Below are 27956 nucleotides of genomic sequence, written 5' to 3' on the forward strand. Positions count from 1 at the left end.
GGGGGGGGATGCTGATCACGCCTCTTAATTAACCGTGCCGTGCAGAAACTCTGCGCACCCCCGGTACACCGGCTCCCTCTCCCGCCCCCGGAGAGCCTGTTCGCTCGCAGAGTCAGCGGGAGGACGGCGAGGGGGGGCTCTGTTTGCCCCTCGCTGTTCCCTCGCCAAAAATGTTTGCCGTAGCAGAGCTGTGGTCTTCTCACCCCTGATTTGAGCATCAGGGTTGGGCCGTGCCCTAAACTGAGATAATATATGCGCAAAGGCTGAGCCAATAAAAACAGCGGTTGGTTATTTTCCCGCTCAATCGATAGGTCATAGAGGACTTCCAGTCACATAGCAACCAGGCTCAACTTTGTGATCCCAGTCTGTGCGTGCTTATCTCATTTAAGAGCACGGTTTTCACCAAGCCTTTTCATGGCTGCCTGAATAAGTGAGCGTAATGGAAGGCCAGTTTCTAGTGTTGACAAAACCCCACGGTGTGGAATAACCAGCCCCATCAAACCGCCAAAACATTCCTGCTCACTCCAATAGAACTCAGAAAAGCGGATTACATTTCCCTCCCTCCTGAAAATTGCAATTCCAAACATTTTTCTTCTTGGTATAACAGGGGTGTCCAGTGTAATCCAAGAAGGGTTACACTGGACACCCCTGTGGTGTAGGCTTTGGATCTAGCCCAGCCCAGCATTCAACTAATCGGTTCACGACCAGTAATGTTCAAGAACCAATTATCAGTATCGCACCAGGTATATTAGTGCTGCAGTAGAACACCAGCCTGCAGCCACACCGCCCTTTCCGATTGGACGCTCTGCAGTCCAAGAACGGCAAATTATACAAGTTGATATAAATTTTTTTTAAATGCTAATGCTATAAAGTGCCTGTGTGATATCTCCTCATGCCAGGTTTGATGCCTGTGTCTAATTTTGAAAGCTGACCCACAACCCCCTGTCCCACAAGATAGCAGCGTAACGAACCGAGACGCCGGATGCCGAAACCCCCCCCCCCCCCCCCCCCCCGCGCGTGTGCTAACGATGCGAGCGGCTGCGGCGGCTCCCCCCCGGCCAGGCGCTCGGAGTCCGTCATCCACCATTCCAGGCGACGGACCCGAGCCTCACCCCGGCGCTTCCGCACAATCCCCGCATATCTCCGAATAATTACACGCGGAACGGTCGACGCGCAACTGCGCTGTCCTTCCTGCGAACCGCTTTGCCATTTGGAAAAAAAAGAGAGGAAGAAAGAGAGGAAGAAAAAAAAAACGTGTTGGTGCCGTGGGCCGGAGGTCCGGGGAAGGCTGTGATTAGTGAATTATTCCCCCTCAGAGGAGCGGGTTTCGGAGGGAAAACGGAGGCGGATTTGCTGTTTATAGTCTGTTTTCGCCAGGCCTGTTGGGGGGGCCGGCAGCACTCTCCCCCGCTTATGGAGGAGTACAGGTGGAGGTTGAAGTTTTGGGGGGGGGGGGGGGGGGGCGGAGGTAGCCACCGCCTTTGAAAGTGTGAGACTGTGTGTAATTATGCACCACGCTGTGAAGCCCTGGCTGTAGCACGTAGGTGGAGAGAGAGAGAGAGAATGAGAGAGAGAGAGAGAAAAAGAGAGAGAGTGCGCCGTGTCAAAAATGCAGATTCATCAGTGTGCCTCCATCAGGGAGGTGGGCCTGTGATTCTGCTTGAGACTGGGACAAAGAGTTACGACGTCTGGTTATGGGTTCGATTCCCTGGTGGGGTGTCGTACCGTCGTGTACCAGCTACTTAACCCAGATTGCTTCAGTAAATATCCAGCTGTATAAATCGATTGCGTATAAAAAAAAAGAATGTAAGCTTTGTAAGCCCCTCTAAATAAGAGCATCTCCTAAACGGTTAATATGTAAATGTTAATTCCGTTCCGGTCAGGTTAACTTGAGTAAAACGAGTCATAATAAGTACTACCCTGTAGGACAGTGGTTCTCAGACTGGGGGACCACTGGGTATTCTCCGCGAACACCCAGTCATAGAAACAATTAATCTTCCGGGAGAAATAAAATGATGACCTAAAACCTCCCGCAGAGCATTCCTGTTCCGTCCCTGCAATAGTCAAACTCCTTGCAACCTTGCATCTTGCATCTGGATTCATTCGATCGACAGTTGCTGCCACAGCTGAAATATTGCAGGCGGAATTTCGTTGTGCACCGTCCACATTGCTGGATATGCTCTTTTGGCACAACAGCAGACACATAAATTTCCCCACATCCAATGAAGATTCAGTGCACTAAACAGCACCTTTTAAGCTATGCTTCATACTCAAAATGCGATTAGAAGGCAGTCCCATTCGCAGATTGCGTAATTAGCTGTAGCCTTAGTAAATAAGACGTTAATTTCACACAGACTGCATACACACCAACGTACCCTCATCAGGCTGCATTTTGTGCTGTGAGTTTTATGTATGTAAATGTGGCCCTGAGCGATGAAACTAGGTGGATGCGTTGGCGTTGCCATCCTGAGACCAACTATGAACCACAAGGTGGCGCTATGCAGCTCAACTATTTTTAAAAAATGAAAAGGTTCTCTAAAAAATCGCATTTTTTCTAGACATTTGATGCTTGCCAGGCTGACTAAGCACCTCATTAGGGGAATATGGAGATGTATGTTTTTTGCATTTGCCAGTGTATTCCATTTAATTCCTTAAAAGGTTTTATTAATTGCTTAATTTTGTTCCTTACATTTGTTCGCACAATGCAGGTTTGGATCGTTATCATTTGCTTTGTTTTAGAATTTCTCATTATCAACTAAATGGTTAGTTTTAGTGGCCATGTGTCTATTAACCTTCACCAGTTATGATCCTATTGTTTCACCTCAGTCTTTAATTTTTTACCTCTCTTTTCATAATGGTTTGTAATATTCGCACCATGTGAATATGGGACCTCTATTCTTCATGGCATGCATAGAAATTTCTGGCATAATGCGGCTTATGAGGGTAAAGAATCCCCCAGAACACCAAAAGAGCAATTAAAAAAATGATCAGCTTGTTAAAATTCTGTGACTGCATTTGTGGCTGAAACAAAAACCAGCGAACACAGGGGCCCCCCAGGAGATATCCTATAACCACTGCTATAGGATATCACCTTTGTGAATCCCTGTTTCTCCTTGGTCATAAAAATATACACAGCATTTCCTTTTTTTTTTTTTTAAACACGCATCACCCAGATTTTTACATTTTCTCTCTGTATCGAAAGCCCGCTTGTACCAGATGAGTCTGTCACATCGCTGCTGTGCTCCCTGCTGATTTAGGAGAGCGCAGGCTAGCGCAGGCTAGCGCAGACTAGCACTTTTCCTCTGGAGTGTGAGACGGCGGCCTCTGCTTCTTTCCTCTCCGTGTTTGAGCCCGGGCCCGGGCCGCTCCCTCCTCTGGTGGGTGACGGTGGGGTGATTTTTTGGCCCTGGGCTGCAGAACTCAGTGCTTCCCCCTCGGTCGTGTGCCTTATCCAGGCATGCGGTGGAAGAAGCTGATGGGGAACCTCATTCTCCATATCAGGAAGCTCTCACTCCATTCCAGAATCCCCCAAGGGTGACTGTTCTACTGGGTGATACCTGTCAGAATGCTGGAAAAAACAACGCATATCGGGTTCATCTCTGGACGGATTTCTCATGGGAAGGAACCCAAAGTGTAATGGCAGTTACAGTCGCCACAGGCAACCGGCAAGGACCCCTGCTGCTTCTTCCATCTGCTGGACTGAACTCATATACCGATACGCTAATGACCCCTTGGCTTTCTGCCTGTGCCGCACATATTGCAGAACACAGTATAGATCCACATAAGCCGCTTACGGTTGGGGCTAAACAGTTCTGTCAGGGGGCCATTTTTTTGGCTCAGTTGCCCATGCCAAAATTTAAGATCATTCTGAAGTATGGTGAGGAAATGTGCTGTTGATGCCATATGAATGGAAATGGCTTGGAGGTTCATGTTGATGTACGTCATTAAGGGAAATGTTTAGCTCAGAGAATTACGGAGAAAGCATACGTCGCGTATCTTAATTTATTTAGTCGTCTTTTCACGGAACACCTGGCATAGAGCAGAGATGTGAGAAAACATGCAAAATTCACGCAATGGGTTTTTGAAGCATGGCGGCAACATCTGGAAAATTTTAGAGTTGATTGAATAAAAACTCCTGAGGAGACGGTTGGTTATTGGTGAAGTTGGAGGGCGTCTGCTCCGTGTCCCAAAAAAATCTCTCCAAACCTTCCCACAATTCACTCCGTTTCCTTTGCTGTACAACATATTCTATTGCTTATATGGAAAGGTGGGAAACCAAATATACGGGACATGATCATATTACTGGTCTTGTTTCATCAGTTACAAAAGTTTATTTCCTAAATTATTGCCTGTGGGGGGATGTTAGGGGCTCAGACGCCTGGCAGATAGGGGAGGGAATTGCTTATCTGATGGGGGTGGGCTTCTTTCACTGGTCTCATAGCTGGGGGCTATTTTTTGGGAGGAGGGCAATACATTCCCAGTCTTCATCATAAAGAACAAATGAAGCCATTGTTTACGTCAAAAGTAATTTCCCAAGAGCATTATAGAAAACCCCAACAGGAATGGCTGCGAAGCACGTACAGTCGCAAAGAGCTAGCCTGCGCGAGAGACGAATGTTAGCGAACATTCCCTCAATGAACAGAACACGGGCGTAAGTGCACGCGGTGTAGACGTGACAAAGCATTTTAATTACAAACACAAAAGCAAAGAAGAAAAAAAAGAGTGAAAGAGAGTGAATGCGTGATAGGCCTGGTGGAGTCTGTCTGTGGGCTATGAAGCCAGGGCCAGGAGGCGGCCATGTTCTCAGAAGAGCGGCCATGGATCTGCACGCGGTGTTCTGCTGAACAAGCGCGACGATGATGAAGCGAGCGCCGCAGGGGATGTGCGTGGAACGCAAACCGTAACATGTCCTACCGATCTTCCGGTCTAAACTTTGATCCAGTCCTCGGAGAAGTCACCCACGGTCCTCGGCTGTGGCTTCCAAGCTGGAACGCTCCGATTCTTGAATGGGTTGCATAACACGTCGTTCTCGCAAAAAAATATTTTCCTCTGAGGTAGCAGGGCTTCGCTTTCTTCTCCGCCCACCAGATGCCGCGTCGTCAATTCACAGGCGTCGCCCACGCGAAGGAAGACCGCGTTTTCTGCCATGAAGGAATGCGCCCTCGTCATGCGTAACGTGTGGGAGACCTGAGACTACGAACAGGGATAGCGTTGATCTCCATTTCCTTCATTCTGTCAGATTACAAAAGTCTCAAAGTGAACTTAGTTTCAGATGAGTTCATGTAACGGCAAGGCTGTGATTGGAAACCGAGCGTCCGCCAAAGCCATTTTAGCTCCGTGACTAATGGTGAGGCCTGGCATCTTGATGCCGGATTATCTCTGAGAGCGTGTGGCGCATTTTCAAAAGTTTTGACTTTTATTTAAAGTTAGGAAACCTAGGTTTTTATTTTCTGCTCAGCGTGTGGCTGTGAATTGAATATTGACTGACAGAGCAACAACACAGCATTTCTGGCACTGAAATATTTAGCAGTCGTATGGAAAATGAATTGAATTGCTGACTGAGTGAGTTTGCTTACTTGGAACCTTTGTGATTTTGGGCTCCTTTTCATCTATGTGACATGCTGGTACGATGATGTGGTGATACGTGTTCTATCTAGGCTATCCGGGCTAGGGGAGTGGGAGGCTGCTTGGGAAAAGAATTGTAATATAAAAGATTATGAAAGGTAAAAGGCATGAGGAAATACTTAAGATGCTTAACCTGTTCAAGCTTAGTAAAAGGAGACTCGGGGGTGATTTGATTGAGGCTTTTAAATTCATAAAGGGGATCAACAAAGTGAACTACAAGAGATTCTTCAGGTTGAGTTCTGTTAGTAGGACAAGGAGACATAAATGGAAATGAGCAAAAGGTAAATTCCATACAGACATGGGGAAGAGTTTTTTCATGCAGAGAGTAGTCAATGTGTGGAGTAGCCTGCCAGGTCACGTAGTAGAGGCAGAAACACTGGGCATTTTCAAGACTAGGCTTGATGCAGTGTTAGGTACTATCTAGTTTGTAGGTAATCAGAGCGCTAATTTAGTCAGGAAAATGGCGAGCTTTGTTGGGCTTGAATGGCCTGTTCTCGTCATTATGTTATGTCATGTTATGTTAATAAACCCTCACCCTGTTTTGTGAAAAGATACACACCACCCCTCTTGAATTAGAAATGACATTTCGAGGCAGAGTCGTGTTGGTGATGATATGATTTCATAACTGTATTTGTTTGCGTATTTGATGAGTCGCTGTCCCGTTCCAGAGCTCACGGCCCGGACGCCATGATCCTGGTGGATGGGCAGCCCCTGCAGTCGAACGGGGAGCTGGGTCTGTCCCAGATGCTGCACATCGCCACGCAGATCGCCTCCGGCATGGTGTACCTGGCAACCCAGCACTTCGTGCACCGCGACCTGGCAACCCGCAACTGCCTGGTGGGCAATGGCCTCCTGGTGAAGATCGGCGACTTCGGCATGTCCAGAGACATCTACAGCACCGACTACTACCGGGTGAGTGAGCGCTCTCTCTCTCTATCGCTCTCTTTTTCTCTCTTTCTCTCTCCATCTCTCTCTCTGCCTTTCTCTTTCCATCTCTCTCTCTTTGTCTCTCTCTCATTATTGAGTGGCACACAAAACAGCAGGGTCAAGGGTCATCTGAACATCTTTTCATCCTGTCACACTTGTGGTTTTCATTTATTGTACTTGTTGTTTATGTTCAAATTTCAAATAAATTTTCACTTATTTCTATCTTCATCTCAAAATAGATTTTTGAGATGACTTATTTTGGCTTTCCCAATTAGTAATGAATAAACTTTAGGCTGTGTGCACAGAGGCCCAACTTCATATCTTGTTATTTGAATGTTGCTGCTTATAGAAATGCCTTAAATTCTAGAACATTCTGTGCTATAATTTACCTCGTTGTTTCGTTGTTGTACTGTGGTATGCCAGAGTGTGCAGTGTTCTGATCCTCTATGTGGAAATGGCATTATTTGCATTTTTTATTGTTTGTTACAGCAGCTGTGATGAAGCAGGGTTTCAGCCCCTGCTCATTAAAACTGAACTGGATCTGTGTGTGTGATGTGCTCAAGCTGAGGTTTTTTAAAATATATATATTTATGTTTCCAACTTTTCTTTAAAATATGTTTGTTGAATATGTGACATACTCTATTTTGGAGAGACCAAAATGGTATGCTCTGCTCACATGTTATTTTTTCATAGTAGACAACAGAAGTAAATACCCAAGTGCTACGAACTAGAGGTTAACCGAAGCTGATATCAATGGCAGCATTTAAGTGAGCAAGGAGGCCGATCAGCCAATATCTGCCGATTATATCTATGTGTCTTACTCACAAAGAAGGAAGGTGGAAAATTCCAGGTGTAAACTGCATGTGAGAAATGAGAATTCGCCCCAGGTTCTGTACCTAAATGAATTCTGCAAAATGTAATCTTCAGGTCAAATGATGTCTTCTATTTTAGACACACTTGTCTCGGAGAAAATTGTATATGACTTCCCCGACTGACGGTAATGATTACAGATTTTATATAATCAGCCTAATACTTGCCTGAATAGGCGGAAAAATGAGGCCAAGAAGAAAAGGTTAACTAAATTAATATCAATGTAATTTTTTAATGACCCATAAAAAATTGGACAGTTGTCCAAATTTATCATGCTTACGGAGACTGATATGCAAACTTGAATAACCAGGATGCCTTAACCAAATTCAAACAAATGACTTATAGCTAAGTGGTTGTGACAGACCTGACATACTGTATTTCTCGACTATTAGTCTAGATTTTGGTTCTAAATCTGATCTGTGTGGGAAAAGAAAAGAAGAAAAAGACCGTTGAACTGGCCAAATGCATGATAGCGCACTCATAGGAAGACCATTTTTAATATTACATCTAACAATGCAAATTTTAAAAAACAATCTAGCTGGAAAATAATATAGCCATATAAACAACTATGGTTTTTGTTAGAACTGTGCTTGTTGCCATTGGCAAGCTAGGCAGCACAGCTGTCGAACAATGGATGTGGTATGAAAATAGACATGATACACTGATTTATTTGTCGTTACATTTACATTACATTTATTTAGCAGAGGCTTTTATCCAAAGCGATGTACAAAAGTGCATTTCATGGTCATGGACAACTACAGAACACAGGTTCAATAAGGCATGATACTCATTTCGTACAGCTATTTCTAGCCAAGAACACAGTTCAGTTCACACAGTGAACGCTATTCTGACCTAACTTATGCCAAGCCAAACCAAGGAGAAGAACAAGCTACAATATTAGGACAAAAACAAATGACCAAAAGTGCTAGAGCGGGGGTACATGTAACATTTACTTTTTGCAGACACTCTTATCCAGAATGACTTGCCTAAGTGTTTGCATTAAGGTTGAGTTAGTATGGATAGCACTGCATTCTAGCCATCTTGATTTATTAGCTATATTATGTTGTAATATGTAAAGAAGGAAAAAGAGATTTTTTTAAAATAGCATAGCTAACTTAAGAGCCTCCCTGACTGATTTCAGCAAGGTAGCTAGCCAGATGGTTAAACATGCTGTCAAATGCATCGATAGCTAATGACAGCTAAGAAGTTGCTGAACTGTGCAAACTCATGAAGCTTTAAATGTATTTGGACTCTGTCAACTCAAGGGTGGTATTTGGTCTACTTTATTAATCTTAATATTTTATGACAATAGATTATGTTTTCTGAACAATCAGTGTCACATTAGCTATACAAGGTAGCTAGTAAACTAATCATGCCTGGGATTCTGCGTACATTGCACACGGATCAACGTGTTTGATTGTTTGCAAGTGCTGCAGTGTCAAAATATGTTGCTAATACTTTTACTGATCCCAATGAATGGATTCTGACTAATTTTAAGATTTCCTATATTATTCAACTGACATGAGATGTTTCAATGGGGTTTCAATCACAGCCTGCTGTGCTTTGTTTGTGTCAAAATGAAGAATGCTGCAGTCATGCAGTGAAAATGACACCTGTTTCCACAACAGAGGACATGCTTGTGCAGCAAACTGTATAATCAACATTCGTGCCAATTTGTTACTGATTGCATGCAGACTTCAGTATCGGGCCAGTTGATTGGCTGACCTCTGCTGTGAACCTGCCTGCCTTCACTGCAAACAACAAAACATAGCGACTCCGCTGGCATTAGGGGTACTGGGGTGGGCTTCAAAGAGCTTCTGCGGAAATACGTCCCCATAATTCATCATGCTACATCCTTACAGATGAAACAAATTCCTTAAAACAGTCCAGATTCCTTTAAGAACTTAAAGAAGGAAAGAAAAAAAAAAACAGACTCTGTCTTGCTTGGTAAGGGCTCTCAGGGTCCATACAGTATCTTTGGCATGTGGATGTTATTAATGGTCTTTCTTTAAACCTTAAATACAGCCCATAATTACTAGGCAGGAAGTAAGTTACATTTATTCAAACTGTCACCCGATCCATTCTGGGGAGCCTGTTTCCCGTGCGCTAATGCCTCCCCTTGCACACTTTGCTTTAATGGTCCTGCAGGGTGGGGATTGATCCCTGCTGCACGCTACGCAGCACTATTAGGCACACTGATTTATTAAAAAATCTAACCTGAGCACACTTGCACACACACACACACACACACACACATGTTCATATTGCTATACTTGTGAGGACTTCCCATTGTCTTACATTCATTCTGTAACCCTAACCCTAACCCTAACCCTAAGTCCTAACCCTAAAACAGCCTCTTGAACTTGTGGGGACCAGAAAAATGTCCCCACCTTGTGTAATTTTCCTTATCTTTCTATCCTTGTGGGGACATTTCTCACAAAGATAGTAATACATGTCCACACAAACACTCACACAGACCCACACACACACACATTAGTGCATACACGTACACTTTGTAAGACTATTCTCGGATTCTGCTCTTGTGACTAGCGTGTGAATGATATTAAATGATATATTTTCAGCATGAAGGATTAAAACAAACACTTTTACCTCGTAAAAGGACATTATTTGGCCTGACTCGGTTTATTCTGTTTTTTTCTGACACTTCATTTTAAATAAGCCATTAGTAATGCACTGAAACCTGTCAAAGGTGACCACCCAGGGCAGAAATGAAAAATGGCTGCCGTGTGCAGGTGACCTTCAAACACATGTGAGGGCAAGGCAGCGTTCGACCAACACCCATTTCCTCTGCAATTTTCCGAGTGCCTTTGTCTCCATCAACTTTTCTAACCGCTGATTATTTTTGCAGTGTCAGCATAACTGGCTTGTGAGCCACGATTTTACATCCAGAGGTAGTAGCTTTCACAGATTATAAATAAGATCTCCAATTTGGGAACGATGATGGTAGCACATCCTTAAATACTGTAGCGATTGACTCGAGTCAGAGACCAGGCAGATCTGGGATGGCTCTCATGATTTTTTATTTGTATAGCAGAGACCATTTTAAGACCAGAATACAGGAGAAAAATGACCGAGGGGTGTCCTCTGCCTTTGCAATCCCATGTACAGCTAAACACACATTTACAACACACGCAAAGCAACAAGGGATAGCTATGACACAAGCTAACGTTAACAAACAAGGCAGCGCACAGAACATTAGCCAGCTAGCGGCTAGTGGTGTGCAGGTGACCGTAATGCAAAGGTAATATATAGAGAAAAGTGCAAGGGAGTTCCAGTGGCCATCATGGAACGGAGACTGCCTTACGTAGGTGAGCACCATGACAGGTTTCACTGGTTTTTTGTAAATTAGTCTGTAAATATGTCTGTATTGTTAATTTAGTTCCCTTACTTAGTAAAGTTCAGTTACTCCTTTTACCTTGGTCTCTTTGACTAGTTTTTATATTCTGATTTGAGAATAGTTAACTAATGCTTAATTATTTATTAATATTTTAGTCAAACTTCATCCGCCGACCTTATAAACCCTTATAACCCTTTTCTGCAGTGCTTAATTTGGGTTCCTCAAGAAGATGTACACCCATGCACACACACACATGCACGCACACACACACTCTTACACAAACTAGCATCATGAGCTTAGTGCTGTCACTGTGCATAAGTGCAGAGATGTATTGCTCGGATAAGGGTTTCGAGCAGTGTAGCCCAATGTTTCCCACAAACATTTTGTAAGATTGAAACCCAGCTTCAGTGGTACGGATAAGCGGGAATAATGAAGTGGTCAGCAGCCGTACAACACTGAGGTGTTCGCTGGAAAAGGTGCTGAGGCTGTGTTTGGCTTGCTTGGTATTTGGATGTGAGACTTTCAGAGAAAACTAGAATCAGAACTCAAAATTGCTGTCGACAGTGCTGTTGCTATGCTAGTGTTGCTATGCCAGCTTCCCTCTGGACCAAAGAGAAAACACCCAGTGCAGTAAGCCAGGACGGGGAAGGGGGGGGTGGGGGGGGGGGGTGTTGTGTGGGGGGGCTTTGCCATCTTTCGGAATGAGCCATTAAACTGAATTTTTGACTCACTGCGGTCGTTAAAGATCCCAAGGCACTGATTAAAAAGAGAGGGGAGAGTGTTTCCGGTGTTCTGGCCAAATTCCCAATATGGGTTTCTCAACCTGGCTACCTAATCATCTTCCAGTTTAATTAATTTGATTATCTCCCTCTCCACCTCACATGCAAAATGACCACCTCATCGCAGTGTTAGGGGCAACACATTGGCGGTTCCCCAACGTTCATAGTAAAGCAGTTTGAGATGCTTGAAATGCACTATATAATTAAAAAAATGTGTTAAAGCTTGCTATCGTATTTTTATGAAATGTTGAACGCATTACGCCATGGCCATCATTGTTTAATTTTTAAATATGAGTGATAGGGCCAGAGCTAACAACAGCGCCCCCTTCTGACCAGGGAGGGTGTTACTGCCCAGCCCGAATCGCCACAGAAACGAGAAAGCCGTAACCGCACCGCTCACGTCCCCCTCTGAGGTTACACGGCAACACCGCTGTCAAGTTCACATTCCCTACGCGATGATACTAACGTCGGAGGTCCCAGGAGGGCAGGGGGGTAGGGGTGGATGAGGGGCATATGGTGGAGAGCAGCAACAGGACAACACAAGTAATAATGAAATTCTGCGGTTCCGCCATCGACGCCATCGATGGTCGAATCCGCCGCCCCCCACCCAACCGCGCGGCCTCCCGGGCGTCCGAGCGGACCGCTAAACGTCTCGCCGTCATGGCGACGCGAGCGGGCCGTTTGACGTGTGACCACGCTGCGGGGGGGGGGCAAATGGAAAGGGAGCGGGCAGGGGGGAGGGGGAGAGCACTCTAAATTATGTCACTTTAAACGATGGCGCAGTTTAACCACAGCGTCGCTGTCTGCAAACCTGGCTGACCCCGCAGACTAACCCCTGTTTAAATATGCGCTTGACATTTTGAGGCTCGTAGCCCACTCTGTCTGACTCACACAGACAGGACTTTGACCACAGCCCGGAACATTCTCCCAGGTATCTCTCTCTCTCTGTCTCAGTGAGAGATGAGCCTGGAGCTGTATTTGTTTTTCTGTAATATTTCTTAAGCCCACCCCCCCCCCCCCCCCCCCCACGTGGTGCAGGGGACTTGTGATCACACAGCGCAGAGAGCAGTTACGCGTGTACTGTGTTTGTCGTGTAATCGCAGGAGGCTGTGATTCCCAAGTTGGTTCCTAATGGGAAACATGGGGGATATGCCAGATTTCATCCTCTGGTGTGTGTGTGTGTGTGTGGAGGGGGAGGGCTGGCAGTGTTTTTTTTTTTCACCTGATCAAGTCTGTGACTGAATCTGTCTTCTGTGTGTGCGTGTGTGTGTGTCTGTATGTGTGGGTGTGTGTGTCTCTGTGTGTGTTCTTATATGGGTGTGACAGAGACAGAGAAAGAGGGGGAAAGAAGGAGTTCAGGGATACAAAGACATAAATGTATGAAAGGGGGGAGAGACAAAGTGAGTTAGAAAACGACAGGGATAGAGAGGGCGAGCGGGTGAAGAGAATCATAGGAAGTCTTGGGTTGCCATGGTGATGATGAGACATTCCCCCCCCGTCAAGTTGAGCTCAAATAGAAGAACACCAACTCACAACACACTTTTTTTCTTTTTCTTTTTTGGGTTTTCCGTTTTTCTGTCTCTCATACAGCTGATTGAAAAGCCTGACCCCTACAGTGAGTGCACGCCGAAACACACACACACACACACACACACTCATACACACCTCACAGAGGAACACACACTCCTCTTTCAGCTTGTCACTCCTACTCTCACTTATTTGCTTTCTAACTAGGCGGTTGAACTCCTGAGTTTTCACATCTTCATCATAGTTACTCACAGCTGTTGGATTTGAGTAGATTTATTTATTGTTCTTTGAGGTCATTTCGGGGGTGGCAGTTTTGAGTTTAGTCAGTAATTGCGACATGAGGTCAGAGGTTCCATTTCCTGGTATGGTAGTGGGGCACTGCCAGTTGTACCCTTGAGCAAGGTGCTTTACCTAAATCACTAAAGTAAATATCCAGCTGTATAATTGGATTACATGTAAATCGTAATCGGGATCATAGCATCTGCTAATCCATAATTGTAATGTAAAAATGTTGTTGCTAAGCACAACTAATGCAAGTTGAACAGAGTACAAACCATCTGCAAGTGCCACAAGTACACAAGTACTACGGTGGCTACAGTACTAGTACTACTCAGGGGCATCCTAAGGCGGGGGGGGGGGAGTTAGGAGTAAAGATGATTCCAAGGGACCTGACTGAGAGGGGACCTCAAAAAATATTGTAACATAGGATTTTCCGGGGTGGTGGGGCCCAAGGTGAGCCCTTTTCATGGGGCCTCCCATCCCTGGTGGCGCCCCTGGTGCTGCTACTGAGACAGCTCTGCAGCGGAGGAGCCGGTGCCGTCGCCGCGGCGATCATTACAGCTCTGGAACCGCTCCCAGTGCTTCGCTCAGTGCGTGAAGCGTTCCCCAAAGCGGCCCAAAGCCCCCGAACAGCCCGTCCCCGGGGCGATGTCCCATCAGCTCCGTAATCCGTCCCCAAGCCCTGACGGAATCCTCCGACTTTTTTTTTCTGGTTGTCTTGTTTCAGGAGGACAATGTGCGGAAATCTTCGGGGTGAATTATTTTGCTCAGGAAGTGTTAGACAGTCATCCAGTTCTTTAATCAAAGTTATTTCAGCAAATGTGACCACGCTAAATATTAATTCAAGTGTTAATTCAAGCGGAGAGTACCGCCGTTTTACGGGAGGTTAAAAGAAAAATCCATTTGGTCAGAAACTTTTGAATTTGACATTTTAATTCAATTACCCAAGAATTCAAACAATGAACATTTTAAGTATTGGGAAAAATATATATTCCCTGAACTACAAGACTGACTGAAGAAAAATGCATCAATGTTCGCAGATCAACCATGAACACATTAAGAATAAAATGAAAAATGTTGTCCAAGAAATAGCTGACACAAAAGGCCTACAGTTTAGCCACTACGTGTTTGTGTTTCTCTGTTTGGATGACAGAACCTCCTTTAAGATTTAGCCCAGAAGATAAAACACATTAACGTTAATACAATTGTTAATAAAATAGAAATGCAAATACAAATGCGAGTGCAAATAGTTCAAAGGAAAAGAAATGTATAAAAAATTCCAGTTAAAATTTGCTGTCAAAAGTTTTGCATTGTGGTCATGCCTATTGCACTATTTGGGTGTGAGTTATAGGGTCCACTCAGTGAACTGAAGTACGCTAAATGGAATGAACAACCAGCAGAGACCCTGCATGCTGAATCCTGTAGAAATAGCCTACTTTGAAAAATCCTATAAGGAATATAACCTTTAAGTAAAATCCCAACAAATGCAAGCAGGGTGGAATTAGGCTGCTTTGTCCTAATTGTACCTGTCCAAAAAAGTTTTGCTACATCTCCATTCAAGTCCACCTAACACCCTCCAATTTGAGGCTCTCAAAACCCAAGAGCTCAGCCCTAAAACCAATCTCCTCTGTCAGCTGGTCCTGAAATTATCCGTCCCGAGTTCAGTCAATCAACAAATCAATTTCAAACCAGCACTGCAGACCGAACTCAGAGTAGAGTAATCCAAATCATGAAAGAAATCGAGCACTCCTATTTGGAACGCTGGGACACAGAGAAATTAAATCTCAACGCAAAGTGGAGCGCTACTACTGGGCCTTAAAAAGAGAATGTGAATCGGCAGAGTGTTTCTTCACCTACTTAAGCAGGGACAGACCCCGACCAGGTACAGGCTCGGTGACCACAGTCTAGCCATAGGCAGACCATAAAAAATGGTGGAAAGGAGGACCGGAGGCAGTGCACGCGGCATTGGAGCAGCAGCATTTCCCCTGAGGGGAAATTGCCCAGAGCTAGACCTGCTATCTTTTCCTGAACCCCACAAACTCATGCACACATATACACATGCGCCAACACACACATGCTCATCCAGGGGTACACGCACACGTACACACCCACCCACTCAGTCACACATGATAGCTGCAAAATGTAACACTGCTCACGTCTAGCTTATTTTAAGGCCGTTTTACACTTCTAGACTCCTAGGGCCAGATGTACTAAGCCTTTTGCGACTAGTTTCAGGCACAGATATGACGCATTCTGCCCCAGAAGCATGCGTCATATGTATCCACAACCTGGTCTCATTGCCAGCTTGTCATATATTGACGCTTGGGCAGAAGCCCTCGGCATCACTTTACCGACGCAGAAGGAGTTGCGTGCTGGCGTCAGTTCTTGGCATCAATTCTTGACGCCCTAGGTATCTCCATGGACTTCAGTAGAAACTCTCAGCGTCTTATGTTCACGTCAAGGCTTGCCAGACGTCCGGTTTTTGGCCAGAAGGTCCGGTTTTCAAAATATTTGTACGTCTGGTTTGTCTGAGTAATAGACAGAAGAAATTTGGCATTATAGTTTGGCGCCCCCCCCCCCCCCCCCCCCTTGTTCAAACTCGTTCGCAATTCCAGCAGTTTGTGTTGTTTGGTTTTTGCAAATTCCCGTGTTGTTTTCATTTTATGGAGTCATTACTTTTATATTGTGTTGTAATTTTGGTTATGTGAAGATCTGGCAAGATACACTGTTCCCTTTTAGCCTTGACGTCGATATAACGTTTACCTTTGGCGTCAACATAAGACGCTGAGGGTTTCTGTTGAAGTCTATGGGGGGATACCTACGGCGTCAAGAATTGACGCCACAGGACTCCTTCTGCGTCGGTACAGCGAATGAGAAGTCGGGAATGAGACCGCATTGGTATCAAAGACTCTAGTGAGTCCGTGCAAGGTGTGCTTCTCTCTTTAATGCATATGCATTTAAGGGAGGATTCCTACCTCTCGCCCAATGCATGCTGGGATAGGCACCAGCACTCCCCATGACCCTGAACTGGAATAAGTGGGTTAGATAATGGATGGATGGATTTAGGGAGGGATTGCGCAAATAAACGGGCAGAGATATAAGTGTCGCTGCTTATACATTACATTGAATTTACTGAAGTTCAAGCAATAAATTATTTTTGCGTGAAATTTCTCTAAAGAGCAGGTGTAAACCGAGGTGCAAGCAAGACGGAGACACAGGTATAGACCTCCGAGATGCGCTTAGACAATCCTTACAACAAGAATATCGCACTATTTCAACTCCCAGAGCAAGAAATCATTAAATGGTAAAGATTAAGGATTACTAAGGATTTGCAGGGCTTCTATTGACCGCCAGAAATCATGGAATCAGTGACACCTGCAACTTCTGTGACAAACACGCAGCCATATAAATAATCACTCTTCTGGCAATATTCAAGCTCCTTGTAACATTACTTTAACTGGCATCTGGATCACTTTCCACCACAGCTGGAATAGCGCATTCCAAACTTTGTCCCACGCAGTCCGTAGCGCTGGATACGCTTTTACTGTACGTTGCACCAGAAGACCTCAATTTCCCCTCATCCAGTGAAGATACTCAACACACAGAACAGGAGTTTTTTTTTTTTTAACTTCACCTTTCAAACTCTGCTTTATATGCAGAATGTGATTAGTAGGCAGTCTAGGCACTAGGTTTCAGTGAGTACTGGAGTATCTGGAGTGCTTGTACACATAAGAGAGTTGCTCTTTAGAATGCAGAGTAGTCATAAAGCGCCACATCAAACAAAATTAAAAAATGCGTTTTGGGCGGATGTATATACGCAGAAGTGCATAATGTTCCCCGCGTAATCAGTTACCCTGATCTTCTTTCGCTCATCGTCCAAAACAGATTTTTTGAGATTTCGTTTGATGTGGGGATTTATGCCCACTCCGCGTTTTGAAGAGCGAGTCTTTTATGTGCAGGAGCACTCCAGATGGTCGTCCTTTCAGCGCCGGAAAAACTCCCAACGCGGCGGCGGAGCGCTTTAAAGGGAAGCGCACGGTGCGGGCCGCGCTACCGGAGGGATCCGCTCTGTTTGTGCGTCGCTGCACGCCGCGGCCGCTCTGACCCTCGTTACGCATCTCATTAGCGAGCTGCGTAGTTAATGCGCGGGCGGGGGGGCGAGGAGCCGGACGCGTCCCGCCCGACTGTCGGTCTCCGTCGCTCTCTCTCCGCCGCTCGCGCGATTAGCGGCGGCCCGCGCTAGCGAAAGCCGAGCGGGGCGGCGTAGCGCGTGCTGTTGCGTGATGGATTAATGGCGGGCTGTGGAAGGGTTCGAGGAACGCTCCGTTTACCCGTCCTCGCCTTTTCCGGCTGTCGGACGAGTCTTTCGGACGTAGCTTAGCTTCGCCCTCGGCTCTCTGACCTCCTGATTGGAGGACGCAGATGTGTGTAATTGAAGGAGGCAAGTGCAACTGCGGTGACAGCTGTCTTCTGATTGGCTGGGAGTCGAGCACTGGTGTCTTTGGCTTTGTTTGTGGATTAATCAAAAATGTTTGATACGCCGGAGTATACTGCTGATGAATGTTCTTCTCATATTAGGGGGACTAAAATGCTCAGGAAAGCATCTGTGTAATTGGTCAGAATGCATTTTTGAAGACAAACTGTTTGTAATGGATGTCAATGGATGGATGAGTTTAATGCAACAATGCTGATTGGTGGGACAAAAGTGCTCATCTCTGATAGGTCTGAGCAACATGTTAATGGACGTCTATCTTTATTTCTTTCGAGAGCTAATGAGCTACTTATCTCTGATTGGTGGGAGTAATAAATGTTTGAACGCTTGATTTTCATTGGAGGGAGTGAAGTGCATTTGTACTGTGCTTTCAGATTGGTTGTAGTGACATGTAAATGGACAAGTGCTTTTTTTCCTTTTAGGTGGGAGGGCAGACGATGCTGCCCATTCGCTGGATGGCACCGGAGAGCATCATGTACAGGAAGTTCAGCACGGAGAGCGACGTGTGGAGTTTCGGAGTGATCCTGTGGGAGATCTTCACCTATGGGAAACAGCCGTGGTTCCAGCTGGCCAATAATGAGGTAGGACCACCATTACACTATGCAGATTGTCAGCCAGGTAGCAGCTTACCAGTAATGAAGCAGAACAGCTGTCACAAACAGTCATGCTGGCAGCAGGCGATCAATAACGAGGCAGTACTTCTGCTACATCACACACACTGTCGCCTAGCCACCAGTTGACCAATAATCTGGTAGGACAGCCATTACATCACACGATATCAGCCTAGGCCTCATCATGCACAGTATTGCCTAGGGGTCATTCAGCAGATTCCATACACTTCATTGCAGTTGATTCTATTGCACATCCGGATGGATTTTCTCCTCCGAGTTATTCATGGATTTCTGTAGGATCTGCTATGAGATGGGAGCGATCTGCTCATTTTAATACGGTGCCGTACATCACACTCCTCCTCCAATGCAGAACCAGCTTCCCTCTGTTCATCTGTTCATCCGCCAGGACTAAGGCCTCTCCGCTCGTTCGCCATTTTGTTCGCTTTTTTATGCTTTATCTTCTGACTCCGCCGTGTCCTCGCTCGTTCTCCCGCCCCCCGTCTCTCGTAACCCCCCCCCCCCCCCCCCCCCACGGGCCCGCCTCTCGGGCGTAATGACGCAGGGTTGGAGAACGCAGGCTGAGAGAGAGAGCAGACTGTGATTCCGCCCACTCCCGGTCTGAAGAACCCCGTGAGGAGCTCGCTCTGTCTGTGCTTAAAGCAGCCTCCAGTCACGTCATGTCTAACCCGGGAGGGGGGGACCAATCGGGAGGCGAGCGGGTTACGCGAGGAGGACGCCGTACGCGGTCGTATTCGTTAGCGGCTCGGCGGGTAGCGCGCACTCTCGCCCTCACACCTCCAGCTTGCCCACGCTTTCCGTCAAACAGGACATTACTAGTCCACACACCTCCCGGAGACGTTAACATCGCTGCTAAGTTTCTTGGAAAATAACTTAGTCACACTTTATTACAGGTGATAACTGACGCACAGTGTGCTGCCTGATAGTCAAGTGTTAATGCTCAACGTATTGATTACTACTAATTAAAAGTGTGAAATTGGTTTAAAACGATTTACTTGATCTGATGTACCTCGTAGTGAGTAGTCCAGACAGGGTCCACTTTTCTGAAGGGGGTCGAGAAGAACGAGGGACCTTGTGGCACTCGAAAGAGGGAGGGAAGAAAAAATACTTCTTTTTTTTTTTGGATTGGGACCCATCTGGACATTTTGGAAAAACATCTGTAGCCGAGACCACCTGGCAGGCGTCAGTCTCATAGTACCAGTAGTACCCCACGCTGCAGAGCGGAAGCTTCCGGAACATATGCAAAACTTAAGGATGACTGGAGAAGGATGATTCATTTCCAGGGGTTGCAATTGCAGCAGTTGGCTAGAGTTTGATAAGCGTAAGTAGGCTTATCAGTGCGCTTAGTCAGGAATGGTTAGACTTTATTAATGACAGTAGTGAAATTTTCTTATCAATAGTATCATTTTACAATGTTGCATTTCCCATTGGTGTCTAGTAGGGATGCACGACAGGGGACCGACATCAACACTGATATTTGCCTGATCATGTTGGCCAATGCCACATGCATACCTCCTTGTTTCTGCCCTACAGCAGGAATGCACACCGCAGCCAAGTTTCCGCATTCATATACTGTAAGTAGACGAGCGCAAACGTCAACTTATAGAGGAAGCGTTCGGCGGCTCGAACGCCAAAATGTCCGATAGTCTGCTTTGACCTCACGCTGCCGCCAGTAAATTAATGATTTTTCTTCTTCTTCTTTTTTTGGGAGCGAGCCAGACCAAATTTTCTGACAAACTCTCACTGCAAACGGGGCGATTGACCCGTGAGGTCGTGTTGATGCTGTTGACGCTTTTTCCATTTGCAGCCTCTTACTCGTTACGTTTCCGTGGAGATAATCAATTAGGTTCAATTACCGTCAAGCTCAGTTAAACACGAGCTTGCTGAGGAAAAAAATTATTCGGCCCAAAGTAGGAAACCTTAAAAAGCATGTAACATAATGCATGTAATTGCTGTTTTGCTAGAGCAAAGCTTGTAAAACAATTGCTCTACAAAACAATACGCTTAAAAAACACAAGCACGCACACAAGATGGAATTACCTGTAGGGGTTGCATCACCTTATACGAATTGTTGAATTTGCTATTCTTCTTGCTTCTTATTGAAATTATTTATGGCTATGCCTTATGACAAATGAAATTACATACCGAGAGATTATATACCGTGTTTATGACTTTTTCAAGATAGAAGTCATAAAAATAATAAAAAGTTAAAACCCAGACATCAAAACAACAAATCCCTGCATCCTGTCTAGGGGTGGCCCACAAGCAAAACATCTTACCCTGCACTCCCTCCTGCTAAAATTAGCATAAAGCTTTCCCCAGAGAGGCATGCAGAATTAAAGATAGTTTTTATTAACTTACGGAAATTGAGTTTGGTGCTCTGTTGCTCCGTTACTTGTCGGCTGGTGAGTTAATTCTGTAATGGCAACCGACACCCAAGCATGTCACATGTCAGTCGTGGCCAATTATATTTCAGCTCGGTAGATCAAATTAAATCAAATTCCATTGTAATTGCAATTGAAATGTGTTCAGTGTCATGTTGCCGGTAATCAGATCTGGGGTGAATAATTTGGGAAGTTTCGGATGATAGATCAATAGTGACTGACACTGTCGCTGCAGTTGCCCCGGAATGGCCTCAATGCTGTGTGTGTGTGTGTGTGTGTGTGTGTGTGTGTGTGTGTTAGGGGTGTTCTTTCTCTATGCATATGCTTAAGTGTGCGAGGTGTGCGTGCATAGGTTTGTGTGTGGACACGTGTGTGTGCCTGTAGTTTTATGTGTGCCTGCTTATCTGTGTGCGTATACTTGCCTGCAAGTATGTTTATGTACCTGTGTGGGTATGTATGCGTGTGTGTGTATGTGTGTGTGTGTGGATATGTATCTGTGTGTGCACGTGTGTGTCTGTGTGTGTGCTTACATGCGGCTCTTCTGTGGGTCAAACCCTCTGTGATATGCAGTAAATCAGTGTGAAGTGAAGGACTGAAGGCTTTCACCCATCTTTGATGCGATTATGATATTTCTCAATTTACTTACTCTGTGTTAATATGGGAAGGGTGCTGGTCAATGAATATTTCACAGAAAGCAAGCACTGACATCAGATGCAGGAGGGTGGTTTGATCTCAATTTCCTGTTTGTGTTGGAGGCTGGTCACATTATATAAAGGCAAACTGCAGCATAGTTTTATTACTGAGTAGTCTGTTTTTTGAATGTGTGTGGGTGTGTCTGTGTTTGAAATTCTTTTTGAATTATTGCAGTGCAATATAAAAGTCAATTCTGAGCCACTGAACATGCTTATTTAATGTATTTTTGTAAATTTAGATGGCAAACCCCACAGAATAAATAAAATAAAATTGTAAAATACACATTAGAAATAAGGCTCTTGGCAAAATAATTATCACAGTTTTATTGTATTAGCTGTGCAGGTCATAGCGGATATATCTCTAAAGAATGGGCATGAATGGTGATTTGCCTGCAATTTTCTCTGGAGATTTTAACAGAAGGAAAAGATATGACTGATCGGAGCTTAATTATGGACAGATAGAAGCCTTCTGGATGTGTTGCTGTGCTTTGTGTAAGAATCACGCTCTAGTTACGCAAATGGTTGCCTGGCCACAAGTGGTCTAGTTGCAATCAAATTATTATTATTTTTTTAAAAACAGAGACTCACAACGGAATTTGAAAACAAACATTGAAAGTAAAAACAGGTAACCCTTAGGGAAATGGGATTTACCGAAATAAACAATACAACGGACTTATCACAACACAACACCGGGTGAATCTAAAACGTATTGCGGTTAGTTCATTTTTAACGGTAAAAAAAACATTGGTGTTACTTCCGAAAAAGTCCACACTCATACATGACTGTTCCCCTTTCCCCACCCCCCTCTCAGGTGATTGAGTGCATCATGCAGGGGCGTGTCCTGGAGAGGCCTCGGATCTGCCCCAAGGAGGTGTACGACATCATGCTGGGCTGCTGGCAGAGGGAGCCTCAGCAGCGCCTTAACATCAAGGACGTCCAGAAGATCCTGTACGCCATGGGCAAGGCCACGCCCGTCTACCTGGACATCCTGGGCTGAGGCCTCAGCGAGGTGGGGGGGGGGGGGGCCGAGGGGGGGCTGAACGGGCCGGGCGGGCCGGAAAACCCCGGGGGAGGAGAACCAAACGAGGCGCTCCAACTGTCTCACTTTCAGGACGGCGATGGACACAAGTGCCTGCGACACGTTTCCACACACGAGACATCTTTAAAAAACAAAAAATACATAAATAAAATAAAATTAAATAAAAACGACAAAAAAAAATTAAAAAACGACTTTGAAAAAAAAGAGCACTTTTACATTTTGTTTACCTACACGTAAAGCGTTGTACCGGACGAAGACGAGGAAACGCCTTTTTCCTTTTCTTACGAATGGCCTCCTAGATGAAACAAGAAAAAAAAATGTTTAAAAAAAGGATTGGAAAAACAACAACTCAATTGTTTTGGTACCCAGACAGCTTGACAGAAGATAACACTCCCTGGTGTTTCTTATTTTATAAATATAATATATATTTTTTATTTATTTTGTTTTTTCAAAGGTACGGATATCTGCCATATTTGTTGCTAATGATAAATCACCTTTTAGAGACGACCAATTGGCAGGGACTTCCTGAAGAAGGCCTTACCGCTTTCTGATTGGCTGGATCGTTAATGCTCTCAGATGCTCCAGAAGACATCCAATGGGGTTTTATATTTCTGAGAGAGGAAAACAAAATCATCTTCATGAAATGAGAAACACTTAGGAGCCACCAATCGATACAAACAACCTAATTTAATAATCAAATGTACATAATGTAAATTTCTATGTGTCGATTATGTTAACTTATTTCTTATTTTCTGTTTAGATTATTTTAGCTCTTTGGTGTGCCGTTCTGGTGAGTTCAACTTAAACTATTTTGAGAATCTTCTTTTTTTTTTCGTTTTGTAATTCCTTGGGACACGATCATAAAATGTACAATTTCTTTTCGTTGTCAGTGAGGTCATTTTGTTTTTAATTTTCTGTACGTAAGTTTTGTAATCAAAAGTATGTATTTGGAGACAGGGTTGAGGCAGAGACCTTGCAAGACGGGCCGACGGACCGCGGAGCGCCGAAACAGCGGTGAAGATATGAGAATAGCTTTCTTTGTTCTATCCTCTGATCTGGGCTCACTTTTACTGGTGATGTTTTATCAGGACACTCTCTCCCTCACTGTATCTTGGAAACAGTTCAGTGTGTACTAAGGTGATGACGTTCCCCTTTCGCATATTTCACTGAGATCATGTTTATGTATATATAGCAAATGGCACAGGACCACAATGTTTGATTTTTGAATATGATATTATTTAGAGCCATTTTATTCATTAGAGGAGGTGTAATAATGGGATTATTGTGTTTTTTCCTGTCTGTAATCTGTCTCTGCCTGGAATTTATTGCCGCGGGCTGAAAATGTAATCTGCAGATTAGTACAGATTAATACAGCGAGGCAACAAGCGAGTTTTTTTTTGAAAGAGTGACAGTTAGGTTCAGTTCGGTTCAACCAGTGCAGATAATTCTCAGCACAAAATCAAAATCAGATTTTTATCTCTCACACAAGCCAGTTTTAATATTGTTCCTGCAACACTGGATCTGCATCTGCTGGTAGACACCATCTCATGAGTTATTGCATTTGTCATTTGTTCTTGTGAAATATTATGGCTTCAAGCATTAGTACTGCATGATTTTCTTTTTTTTACTCCCCATTTTAATGTGATCTGGGTTTCGTGAGGAAAACACATTATCCTTGAAAAATGTCAGACTGTTTTGCATTTAAAGAACATTGGGGGAAAAATAATCTGGTTGATCATGGTAAATATGTGGGAGGTCATGTGGGGGGTGGGGGAGTGGGGTGAGGGTGGTTAAAAGTGTTAGGCTGCCGTACACTTGGCATTCTGTTGACAAATACTGTACCAGGGTGTTGCTTTAAAGCGCTTTCTTCAGTTGTGCCGAGTAATGGGCCTGGTTCGTGGTTGTATGTGCTGCTGTGTCATGTTTCGCTGATGAACGCAGACCCACACGTCAGACCGAAGCCCTGTTCGGACAGGATAAGTTTCACCAGGGGAGGAGCGGTAAAGTGATTATTACCGTCTCAGTTTCTTCAGTCCTGTTCACGTCTGCCATGTCCGTTACATTTACGAGCTGCACACTCCCACGCCAGTAAAGATTTCAATGCTAAATGCCGTGTAAAAATAGCCCCAGGTTATAGCAATCCCATGCGAATTGACATGTTGGAAAATAGGGATGTGTATCGTTTAGATTTTGCCAATACAGATGCTACAGTGGTACTTTTTAAATGGTGCCTGTGCCTGTACCAATGCCTTCTTTAAAATAAAGAGCAAATGACAACATCAAGGAACTTTTGCATTGCAAAGTGAAAGAAATTGAACTATTTAATTGGTTTATTATAAATCATACTTTATACTTTGAACAATTTGTACCATTTCACTTTTTTTTTACACATTTGGACTGGGTTTAAAGATGTTACCTGCTGTCACTGACTGAGTCGTCACAGTGAGTGTGACATTAGCTAGTGTGACACCGAAATAAGGCACCGAATTCTGCATTGCCAGTAGGGTACCAGATGTATGGGAAGCGGTGCCACAGTGGTACCCAGTTTCGGTACACTGTGGGAAATTGAGATTTCCTGGTTTTTCAGGTGTGGAGGCAAAGTTGCGGAATCTACATATAATGCATGGCACTTTTTTGGTATGACAACAATGTGTAAACTGAAACAGACACTCCCATCTTTGCATTTGTAGAGACTAATTAGAGATACTTTTTCCCGTCCAAATTCATCATTGAATCACAGATGTCCTGTTACTTTACAGGCATTGTCCAGCAGACTTACCCTGTCTGAATAGGGCTTTAGTGAAATTATTCTGTATTCAAGCCAACTTGCAAAACATTACCCGTCAAAGGCACCATACTTTCATTCATGCATTCCTCGCACATTCTGGCCTGTCAGTTTTAAGTGATTGAGATATGTGCTGAGGTGACTTTAACAGAAATATGCCTTTCTGATCAAGAAGGACTGTTCATAGATAATATTTTGCTCTTATTTCCCAGTGTCTAAGATGTGAAAATGTTCTGGTCTAGCACCTCATTTTATTTTAATTGTACACATAAGGCATTTCAAACATCTCATAAGCACGGTGTAACTATTTCATTAACTGTCATAAACATGTGCAATGTTTTGTGGTGGCAGAAGTAATGTGGTATAGTGGCTGCTGAACAGAACTGACACACGTGCTCATGAAAAGGTAGCATATCGCACCTTAAGAGCCGTTATAAAGCACAGTATTTGCTTATAACTACTTTGTAAGCTGGTAATGCTTTGCTGGAGCGCTTATACCTGTGTAATAAATGCCTGCTGAAGGTACACTGAATGTAAAGTGTGATGCTCAGAGGCTACAAGTGATTTAGCGTTCAGCAGAGGTAGGCCTCAGTCCTCCAGCTCTTAGTCTTGGCTCTGGTATCTGTCAGTCACCAAACTGCCCGAATTTTCATCCCTTTTCATACCTGAAAATTCGTACCTTCCGCTAATCTCGTGGAGAACATACTCGGAGGCTCTTTTGTGGGGCTCTGGCCCAGCCGGCGGAGTCGAAACGCAGCCGCGCAACGCTCCGATCTCGCCGTATTCTTGGCGAGGCTATTCCCGAGCTCGCCCTGAGAGAGATCACTTTCCCGACGTGTCCGCGGGGAACTCGCTTAATTCTCTCCCCGGACGACGGAGACATTCACACCTTTGCAATAATTTTCCTCTCACTGTAATGTCCCGTGCCGGGCGCGCGCCCGAGGAGATGCGGTCGCGGGTGTGCGCGCGGAGCGCGGGCTTCTCTCACTTCCGCTTTGTGCTCTCGGCGCTGCGCAGAGTCCGTCTCCACCGACCCAGATTAGGGCCTCACGGTGCCTCGGCACACGAGCCGAACCTGGGATCAGTGGAATCACGCTTCCCCAGCCAGTTGCCTTGACTCGCCAGGTTTCGCCCGTCGAAGGCGGGGCGAAGAGCAAACGCCTTCGTGCCGAATTAGGCGATTTGTCACGCGCGGTGTGGAACACATCATCCGGAAGGTTCTACGGCGAGCGTTGAGGATGCGCACAGGAAGTATGGGGCTGGGAGCACAGGAAGACGTATACCGCTGTAACCCTGTCTGAGCTGCGTCTTATGGATATTTCATGCTCGCTGGTCTCATCGGAGCAATAAGGATTAAGCTTGCTTCTCTCGAGCCAAACAGCCTGCTCCTTTTCCTCAGACAAAGCTGCCGCCATTATCGTTTCTCAAACCGAACACTCTCTGCATTAAAATCGGCCCCAAGGCTACATCACTGACTCTCTTCCAGTGCCAAAATTTAACATGCATTTTTTTTTGTTGTTGTGCAAATCATCAACGCAATATCATTTCTCCAATAACGAGGAAAGCCATTACAGGAAGTGACACCTGACCATAGAAAGTGAACCTCTGTCCTATTCCTAGACTGGCTGATGACTTTTTCCACCACTAGAGCACTTCAGAGGTTAAAAAAAAAATCAATTTCACCTGTCCAGTGGTGGTAAGCATTTCAGTTTCTTTCACTTATTTGATTTGTTTGATTCAGTTCACAACAAAGGTTCACTGATTCATTCAGTTGTATTTCTGGGTAAACTTTTGGTTGAACACTTCAAAGGATCAATGAGCATCCTGCATTCCGTTAGTACTGATTACCAGTTCTAGCAAAGCCTGTGCCACAAGCTAGCTGATGTGCACCAATGTTAAAACCAATTATACACACCACTTTTTTTTAACTCAATTGTGCCCTGTTTAAACACATTAATATTTGAAAAGGAATATAGTTGCTGCAGTCATGCAAGGAAATTTCACACGCACACACACACACACACACACAAACACGCATACACGCATACACACAGAGCCATGGGTATTTGTTGAATTTTTAAATGTTTTGTGTCTGTATTTCTCTTGAGATTTAGGATTGAAAAAATGTTGATTTATGTCTCCCCAATATACATTATATCTATTATATCAATAAATAAATGACTATTTTCATCATTCGTTCATCTGTCTGCTGTCACTGCAACGGTGTAAAGTTGGGCTGCGATTAAGTACGACGGCTACTGTGCTTTATGGCGTGGAGACGCCCCGTCCTACGGTGTCTGCAATCTTATTGGCTGAGTGCGTGAATCTGAAAAGGCCGACAGAATCTAACATTTCCACTCCATTTACCCTGAACCCAATCAGAACTCAACGACCCGCATAAAGATCAGGACACTGATGGGGACCGTAATAAAGACAGATGGAGAAAAATAATATCTCCATGCAAACTCGACTCGGCCCCCTAATGTCACACACAATGAAATGAATCACTGCGATTAAGCTGAAGCGATAAATAAAATGGAGGAACTCTGCTCGATGGAAGCCTAGTCTGA

The 27956-nt window shown here is 44.7% G+C and overlaps 1 protein-coding gene across 3 annotated transcripts in view; it reads left to right on the forward strand.

Annotated features, from left to right (window-relative positions):
- Positions 1–27579, forward strand: part of LOC118215714 (NT-3 growth factor receptor-like) — a 202327-nt gene extending 174748 nt beyond the window's left edge. For all 3 annotated transcript variants that reach the window (XM_035396676.1, XM_035396677.1, XM_035396678.1), the window contains 3 exons: positions 6294–6537; positions 18280–18438; positions 22374–27579. In XM_035396676.1, the coding sequence (XP_035252567.1) occupies positions 6294–6537; positions 18280–18438; positions 22374–22559 (589 nt within the window). In that variant the 3' untranslated portion in view covers positions 22560–27579. The remainder of the gene's footprint in view (positions 1–6293; positions 6538–18279; positions 18439–22373) is intronic.
- The last annotated feature ends 377 nt before the right edge of the window (positions 27580–27956 follow it).

This window comes from Anguilla anguilla, chromosome 16 (assembly GCF_013347855.1).
Source record: "Anguilla anguilla isolate fAngAng1 chromosome 16, fAngAng1.pri, whole genome shotgun sequence".
Taxonomy (NCBI): domain Eukaryota; kingdom Metazoa; phylum Chordata; class Actinopteri; order Anguilliformes; family Anguillidae; genus Anguilla; species Anguilla anguilla.